This window comes from Vigna angularis, chromosome 11 (assembly GCF_016808095.1).
Source record: "Vigna angularis cultivar LongXiaoDou No.4 chromosome 11, ASM1680809v1, whole genome shotgun sequence".
Taxonomy (NCBI): Eukaryota; Viridiplantae; Streptophyta; class Magnoliopsida; order Fabales; family Fabaceae; genus Vigna; species Vigna angularis.
In genome coordinates, this window is record NC_068980.1 from 5137794 (window position 1) to 5147142 (window position 9349).

Below are 9349 nucleotides of genomic sequence, written 5' to 3' on the forward strand. Positions count from 1 at the left end.
TCGACAAAAATAATATGAATTTATATTAGATAAGTGATTGAAAATTTTATTTTAATATTAATATTGTGAGATTAAATTAAGTTTAAAATTTATTTTGTAAAATTGACTTGTTATATAAAAATAAAATTAATTTATAATATATTATTTTATTTATTTTTATTTAATATAAAACTTTAACTCATTAAAAAGAATAATACACCTATGAATAAAGTAAAAAAAACACACAATAAATAAATGATAGCATATAAAAGTATTGAAAACACAGGATAAATAAATAAGAACATAACACAACAAATTTAATTTATTTCACTTCTCAAAGCAACTCAATGAATGGTGACAAAGCTTAAATCACTAATTTCCTATTTTCTCTTTTACATATTATTTAGTTATTTAGTGTGGGACTTTAATAAAAACCTTGACAACAATCATAATTTAACTTTGGATTGTGACAAAGCCTAATAATAAAAACAACAAAACCAAATATACACTTAATAGACTTTTATGAGGAGAAATCTCAAATAATTTTTCATTTTTATAATAACATTTTACTGTTTTAGATATTTTTAGTTATTACTTAGTGCGATACTTTGATAAATACTTAAGAACTAATCCACTCTAATTTAAATGTATATGTCTACTTACATTTTTTTAATCATAGAATTTTAACACAAAGCTCTACTTAAAAAAAAGTACACAGCAGCATGCATTATGAACTAGATAGAGAAAAGTGATGCAAAGGGGTCAATTCTACATTGTTTGCGGGTTGGGAGATTTGAAAAGAACACAACATGGTCTCTGAAATTATTTGCATGAAATGCTCCATCACATTATACATTTTAAAGTCCCATTGTCTTCAACTTTGATAGTGCACACAAACATATTACACCAACCATGAACTTTGTTACAGTTTCTTGCTTTGTGACCAAAACAAGGTGTTGTAGGACACATTCACAAACAAACATCTCTCTTTCTTCAACTAATTCACCGTTTTGACATGTAAGGTGAGGTTAACGTTTATTTATATATTCTAAATTGATCTTATTTTTAGTCGATATGAGAATATGTCTAATAAACATCCAATCTCATTATGATAGACTCAAATTCAAACCAGACTCTGGTAACATGTTAAGAAATAAACTTTAAGTCTTCCACAAAATCGTATTATAAGATGAGGTTTGTATCTACTTATATATTCTAAATTCACATTTTCTCTGATCGACGTGGAATATGCAACAATAAGTTCCAATAAAAAAACAAAACACAACTTATGATTATAGGATAGTGAAACTTAATCACCCTTAACAAAATAACATTTAAATCGAAAACTCTAAAACTATTTTTAAAATTTTAGTTAGTATATAATCGTTAAACATGTTTTTTAACTAAAACCATGTTAGTTTTTGAAAAAGCACAAACAAGCAGATGAGTGAGGTATTCTTCCTAAATTACAGAGACATTATCTTGTTATGAACAAATAAGCATTTACGTGATAGTGGAATACCTTTCATTTCCAAATGAATTGATAATTATCTTGTTTCATAAATCGTGAAAGGGAACAGAGCTGCCAAACACAAGGGATATGCACTTCTGTTTCCTTTTTAGATGAGAAAGAACGTGGACAACCACTTGCGTACTTAAATTGTTTTCTTTTTTCAACTAACTAAATCCATGAATTCCTGCTGTTGCTTTCATTATGTTAATATGCAAACAAAAACAGATTTCATCCTGCAACTCTCTATTCCCTTTTGAATTGCCTCCTAATCCTATCTATCATATGCTTTGTGGGATTGCTTTTGTTCTTGCATGAGGCCATATCTTGTCACCTCACTGCTGTTACACTTGAAAACTTCATTAATCTTTCCAAACTCCACCCAAAACCATATTATTTCTCAAAAAACAACGTAGGACTAATCCTCATTTTATGGACTAAACTTTCTGCATTACATAAATATAAACTACTTGCTTTGGACTTGAGGAATATGTCAAAATCGGAAAGGTAAAAGTGGGTGAAAGGGAGGGAGAATAGTATCAGTCTAATTTCTTTTCATGTTCATAAAAACTATCATAACATATTTAATGATTCGAAGTTGTTGAGATTTGATATTGTTTCTTTTTTTATGATCAGCAGATTATATACCATGAGCAGAAAGCATAGAAAAAAAACTGTAAGAATAAAAGAAAAACTTTGGCACTTCATGTGGTTATTCCAATTATGAAAATAGTCAAAGTTCCTGAATTTTAAAACTTAAAACTTAGGCACTTTTGTTTGACTAGAAACAAATTCTCCAAATTTTAAAGCTTTGATACTCAATTCAAGTTCCTGAATGTGATTTCATAGTACAAAAGTAATATAGTTTCTAAGTGTATTGGCTCAATGTTTCAGAACTTAGTATTCTGGATACCTAATTACACACTAGTAAGACTATTCATACAAAAAATTATCACAACAATTTAGCCTAAAAAGTGTGACAAAATGAGTGATGTCAAAAACAGAGATAGAAGAAAAAAAAAGCTTGTGAAAAGGTGTTGCAAAAGCTAGTTGTAAGAATACTATTACTTACTTTATATACAGTTGCAGGGAAATATTGAATGCAAGCAAATGTGGAGTACCACCAGATAGCTCTCATTGATGTGTCATTATGAAGGCATATATCCAATCCTACCCCAATTCACATCACATCCTCCTAAACATAGTTGAGTAAGTTTTTCTCTTTATCATATGCTTTGTCCAAGTGTTGTATGATAACATGTAAAGCTTCTGATAAGGTGAACCATTCAAAGGTCAAAATAAATGTCACGAAAGTAACCGTTAATGTGTCTTTAATCCTCCAAGTTTTCTTCTCCTTCCCAATTGACAAAGGATAACAAACATTTATTTACTTGAAAAGGATGTTCCTTCTCTGTAGGAAATGAAAGCAGACAAGCACACAACATAGGTTGAACTGTTTTTCCCTCTTGTTTATCATCAAAAACCTGATAAACTCTAGTCCCTCGTGTACCCAACACCTTATTAAACCAAGTTATCGCCGTTTTTGGCACTGTGGGGCCTCCAAATCCCTCTATATATTAACAGTGTGCTTGCTCATACTCTTCATGAGCACCACCAACTACCCTTTTGATTTTGTGTCCCACCCTGCATCTTAGCAGAGCCACTCTGGTTACCACAATGTCCTTGCTACCTTCCTCTTTCTTCCACATGGTTTCTCTCTTCTCTTTTCTTTTATTCTCAATCGTGATTCGTTGTAGTACTGCTCAGGGTCCACCTTCCCCTGGCTACTACCCTAGTTCCAAAATTAGTCCTGTTACCTTTGGTGAGGGATTTAAAAACCTTTGGGGACCTCAGCATCAGAAACTAGACCAAGACTCATTAACAATCTGGCTTGACACTTACACAGGTATGTACATGTCTCACATAAACCCTCAACTTTGATAGTTAAATCCAACTACATATGCTTATTTATTTTCTGGTTTATTCATTATCACTTTCACTGGCACTTTTTTTAAAGGGAGTGGATTCAAGTCACTTCACTCTTACCGATCTGGATACTTTGGTGCTGCGGTTAAGCTTCAACCTGGTTATACAGCAGGAGTCATAACATCTTTATACGTGAGGATTCATCTATAGCTTGAACTAATGTTGAAAATTGAGTACATATACTATGCTGTGTACAGTTATTCATCGTTTTTGTTTGTTGTTTCATTTGGGAATTGTTTGTAGCTTTCAAACAACCAAGACTACCCGGGAAACCATGATGAAATAGACATTGAATTCCTTGGTACCACGCCAGATAAGCCATATGTCTTGCAGACAAATGTGTACATCAGAGGAAGTGGAGATGGGAACATTATAGGGAGAGAGATGAGGTTTCACCTTTGGTTCGACCCAACGGAAGATTTTCACAACTACGCTATTCTATGGGAACCCAGTGAGATCATGTAATAATATCTTCATGCACTACCATGATGCTCATTGATTTTCCAATAAAATCTAACTCAAAGACCTTAGTATAATCTTTTTCTAAATATTATTTTTATGTAATAAGGATGAACCATCTGGGTAGCCCAATTAGGCAAATAAAGGTAGGTTAAAATATTTCACCGAAAAGGCTATTTCTTTACAATAATGGAACGTGGTCCCCTTTACAATATACCAGTTAACTTTTTTATCATGTTTGTCAAAAGTGAGAAAAACTGCATTTTGTCACTCAATCATTCATGGCTTATTATGGGATGACAATGTATTTTTCACGGGAGTAGGTTGGTTATATGATAAAATCTAGCAGAATCTGAATTATCTATGTTGCTTGCTAGTTTTAGTAATTTAATTAAATATCTTACGGTGGGAATAATATATGCAGCTTTTTGGTGGATGATGTCCCAATAAGAAGGTATCCTAGGAAGAGTGATGCCACGTTCCCCACAAGAGAAATGCATGTGTACGGATCCATATGGGATGCTTCTTCATGGGCTACAGAGGGTGGAAAATACAAAGCTGATTATAAATACCAACCCTTCATTGGTCAATACAAAAATTTCAAACTTGAAGGTTGTACCACCGAAGCCTCCACCTCTTGCCAGCCACCTTCAGCCTCACCTTTAGGCTATGGAAGCCTGAGCTCTCAGCAACTTGCTGCAATGCAGTGGGTCCAAAACAACCACTTGGTCTATGACTATTGCCATGATCCTGGGAGAGACCACACCCTTACTCCAGAATGTTAATTAAAGTTTAAGGAAAATACTTTCATAAATTTTAATGGACAACTGCAAATTTCAACATACAGAAACAAGGAATATCTTGTTGCTTTGAAAATAAAATTATTTCGAACTCTCTCCCAACTTAAAAATCATTGGTTTGGTTGAGGTTGGTATGTTTCAAAGTTACTTTTTTACTTTTCGTACTACCAAAAGGGTTTGTTCATGGGGTGGATTCTGTGATGGTCCCACTTGCTAATGGTAAGTGTAATTGAAACAACAGTGAGCGTCCAAGCCCCCCAGAAAAGATTGTGATGTTTTTGTTGTTTCTGTAATTGTGTTGTTTGTGTCCCCACAAAAGATTGTGATGTTTTTGTTGTTTCTGTAATGTGATGCACTGTTGTTTAGTCTTTTTCCTGTTGAAATAAATCTATTTGGATGTTTTCCTGATTGGTATTTAGGATCAGAAATGTGAAAAAAGGCCTTTGTCCCTCTGAAAGTAAGCTGTTGGAAGGAACCTTGTTGTGGACTTTTGTTGCTGAATTGGACAACCAAAGCAATTATTCAATCTGTGACTCCATCAAAATAATAACTAACCTTATATTCTGTTGTGTCGGTAGAACGCCCCTACCAAGAACTACTATGTTTTGTTTGAACCTACAAAATTTTCAAAAAGAAAGAATTAGGATACCGTTTTAATATAATTATCATTTTATTTGACATTTTCTCAGTTACAACAACAGCAAAAAAAAAAGTCTGAATTTACGTGAACTATCATAATTGCATCTTAGGAATCTTTCAGTCTCTTGCTTTGGATTTCTAAATTTCATCTTGTGAGTGATCAGACACATTACATTGTCGTCGTTTGCCTTTGTCTATTTGTGGCATTGTCAATTGTCACATGAATCGATTCAGGATTTCCAAGAGCATCATGGGGAGAACGATGCATTGCTACCCGAGATCAAACTTTCAAGTATTGCTTTGATTGGAAAATTAGGGTAAATCGCGGAACATAAAATTCTGTCATGATTTCGTCCGCATCTTAAAAAATAAATAAAAAATATTTAAACAGTCTTGACTTCTGAATTTAAAATTACAGTGTAAAAAATATTTTACTTTTACACTATTTTAATATCATTTACGTATTATTTTGTGATTGGTCCAAAATTATACCATAATAAATAATAATAATAATTATAAACATAAATATGGACCAATTACAAAATAACAAATGTTAAAATGTTGTCAAAAAAATGTTGTCAAAGTATTTAAAAGAAATTACACTCCCATGAAAAAATGTTTATTTATCTAATTATTTTAAGTGATATGTAAACCAATTCCGAATAGAAAAACTTTTAAACTAATTCTTCAATTATAATCTTACGAGTGTCGTTAATATTTTTTACCTACAATACGATAAAGATGTCTGGAGAGAGAAAAAAAAACAAATACACTTAGTAGCAGTAGTAGGAAGGTTGAAATTAATTGGGAATAAGGTTAAGTAAAAATCTAAATAGTAAAGAAATATGTATAAATTTCCTAGTGCAAAAATTTAAATGTATTTGGGTGATCAAAATTTAGGTTACGAAAGTATAAATTTGAAAATCAAATTGAATTATATCTATATTGGAAGCTAAAATAAATGAAGTAATTGATCAAATTAATAAGTTATTAGAATTCAATTCGTTTGGGTTAAACTAATTAAATAAATATGACCTACGAGTGGTGTCTATAGACTCAGGGGTTCGTTTGGGCTTTTCAATATTCTCCTTCCAGGCAGTTTTCAATAAATAGTCATTGCCGACTAATTAATATTTTACTAAAATACCCATAAAAAAAACAAAACACAACTTAGAAATTAAACTCAAACAGATCCGGATGCTAATAATTTTTTTTTAAAATTATAACTTAAAAAATAATAATTCTATTTTTATGGAAATTAATACAAGACCTGAATTGTATCAAGTCATAACAAGTTTGTCTAAATTAATTTAAGATATGAAAATAAAAGAAATACATAACATATAAGAGTGAGTTAATTTAAATTGAATCAAGTTTCACTTAATCAATAAATAAAACTTAACTCAATCTAATTAAATTGAAATGAATGGGTCGAATTAGGTTATAAGATAGTCAAACTTAATCACTCATTTTGTGTGTATTTTAAAATAAAAAGATTAATATTATAAAATATATATACACAACTTTCTCTAAAAATTTCTTTTTAATTTATAAGAAAACACTAAAAGTGTTTTTAAAATGTTAGTTATATATAACCTTTAAACATGTTTTTTAATTAAAATCAAACTAGTTCTTGGAAACTCAAACAAGCAGATATGAGTGAGGTAAAAGGGTCAACAGAAAGCTACATAATGAGACGCTAAGACTTGGAAAGAAGATGGTTATAAAAGAAGGCACTAAAGAGATAGGATTGCAGAAGTTATGGGTAGCCAAAGAAGAGATAATAGATATTTGTTTCCATTAGGATGCTTGTTTCCAATAACAGAAAACTGAAAATAAAAAATAGCTTACTGTATTAACAGAAAAAAAAATTTGATTAAAAAATATTAACGACAAACGTAAGATTATAATTGGAGAATTAGTTTATAAGTATATTTGTACTCATAATTGGTTTACATATCGGTTAAAACAATTAAATGAATATATTTAAAATTTAACATTTATTTTGTATATATTTATATAATGATCAAACTACACTATTAAAGTTCTTACTAAATATTATATAAAAAGTTACTTTTGTTGATATAAATATTACATTATAATTTTATAACATTATGATTATTTTAATTAAATTTAGTTAAAATTTAACTCTAATATAAAAGTTATAAATGTTTTAGTTTGTTTTAAAAATATTGATTTTAATTATATAACTGAGGTATGCATATAATTTTATGTTAACATGATCTTTTAATATAGTCTATGTAAAAAAAAATATCGATTTAACAGTAATTTTTTAAAAATATAAAATAAAAAATAGCATTTGATAGAGATTATTTACCAGAAATTTATTCAATCCAGAATTTGACTAAAAGATTTTTTTAATCTATATTAAGTTTAAAAGATTTATTTCAAAACAGAAAAGGAACTTTATATTTTTGTTCCAAATCTAAGTAAATACATATAATTAAGTAACTTTTAATTTTTTAAAAAGATAATTAAAAAAAATTAAAAAATCAGTAAATTATATAAAAATTAAATTTAGTTTTAATTTTATTATATTTGAATTATAGTTTGCATTATGGATAATTTTTGTGTGAAGTAATTATGTTGTGAAAGTGTGATAGTTTCTAAAGAATAAAAGTAAATGAATGAGATGAAATTATTTCTAAATTATTTGTTTTGTTATATGTATGTGTTTAATGAAATTTGTGCTTTCAAGGAGGAATAAGTGCAATGTTAGTTAATATAGTGTCATGCATTGATCAAGAATTTTCATTGTCAAGTTATCTTAATCTTACTAAATTCGTATATCAGATGAAGTATTTATGGAAAGGTTTTAAAGGAGTTTTTATAGTGTGATCGTTGATTTTTTTTTTTTAATCAAAGTATAAATAGTTTTAACCTTTCATGAGAGATTGAAACCTGACATTTTATTTCATGATTACATGATAAGTGCAAGATTTATAGAATTTGACTCAATATGCAAATCTAAAATATTTATGTCTTAGTCTTAGAAGTGTGTTGTGTGAATATGAATGTATATGTTAATAGAATTTATATTATAGAACTATTATACAGGATGTTAAAAATTATTATTAGCATTTATATTATACTAAATTTATGTTAAAAATAATTTAAATTATAAATTTTAAAATAATTTTATTTTAAGTAAAATATAAATTTAAACAAATTTAATATTGTTAAAATATTTAATAAAAATATTAATATTTATATGAAAAATAAATTTATATGAGAAATAAATTTGATCTTAATATAAAAATAGATTAAATTGTTTAATTTTAAAAAACTGAAATTGACTTTAATAAAAAACAAATTCAATAACAAAATTAAGAATAAAATAATGATATTTAGTATGAGAATGACACTCTTAGTGACAGTAATATTTTTTCTATAAAAAAATAAAAAGAATTAAAAATAATATTAAAAAAATCAAGAATTAATACATCATACAAACAAAATTGACCAAATTATCATATTTAAAAACAATACCTAAATAAAACAAATAAAAATTCATTGGAACAATTTGAGATAATTTTATAAATAAAAAATATAATACAAATTTATTAACATGTTTTAAAAATTATAAGGATAACACCGTACATCGGTATTTAGAAAGTTATATTTTTCAATGTTAGTTGCTAATGAGTTTTAAACGTATAATATTACATTTAAACATAATAAACTATTGTTTGAATTTTTGTTTTAATTTACAATTAAAACCAAATTGCTTAATTAATAAAAATAAATACCAAAAAAATTGACAATACCCTTTTGTAGTGAAATTAATACTATGGTTTATGGCATCCAAAAGCCTAAATACATGAATGCCATGAAAAGATAGAAACCATATGAACATTATATAAACAATTAAAAAAATTGCAATGTCAGAATTTGCTTACAATGTTTTATGAGTGGTTTAATAGGTTAATTAAAGCAAGTCAGGAAACCGAGATGA

The 9349-nt window shown here is 28.2% G+C and overlaps 1 protein-coding gene across 1 annotated transcript; it reads left to right on the plus strand.

Annotated features, from left to right (window-relative positions):
- The first annotated feature begins 2923 nt into the window (after nt 1-2923).
- LOC108333282 (xyloglucan endotransglucosylase/hydrolase protein 31) lies at nt 2924-5140 on the plus strand. The gene is made up of 4 exons (XM_017568682.2): nt 2924-3395; nt 3507-3607; nt 3719-3936; nt 4359-5140. The coding sequence occupies exons 1-4, from the start codon at nt 3167-3169 to the stop codon at nt 4717-4719; spliced, it is 909 nt and encodes a 302-aa protein (XP_017424171.1). The 5' UTR covers nt 2924-3166; the 3' UTR covers nt 4720-5140.
- The last annotated feature ends 4209 nt before the right edge of the window (nt 5141-9349 follow it).

Excerpts from the sequence above, each read along its gene's own strand:
- LOC108333282 (XM_017568682.2), top strand. The coding sequence starts at position 3,167 with ATGTCCTTGCTACCTTCCTCTTTCTTCCACATGGTTTCTCTCTTCTCT. Across the intron at positions 3,396-3,506 it reads CTGGCTTGACACTTACACAG|GGAGTGGATTCAAGTCACTT; the intron begins GTATGTACATGT and ends CTTTTTTTAAAG. Across the intron at positions 3,937-4,358 it reads TGGGAACCCAGTGAGATCAT|CTTTTTGGTGGATGATGTCC; the intron begins GTAATAATATCT and ends TAATATATGCAG.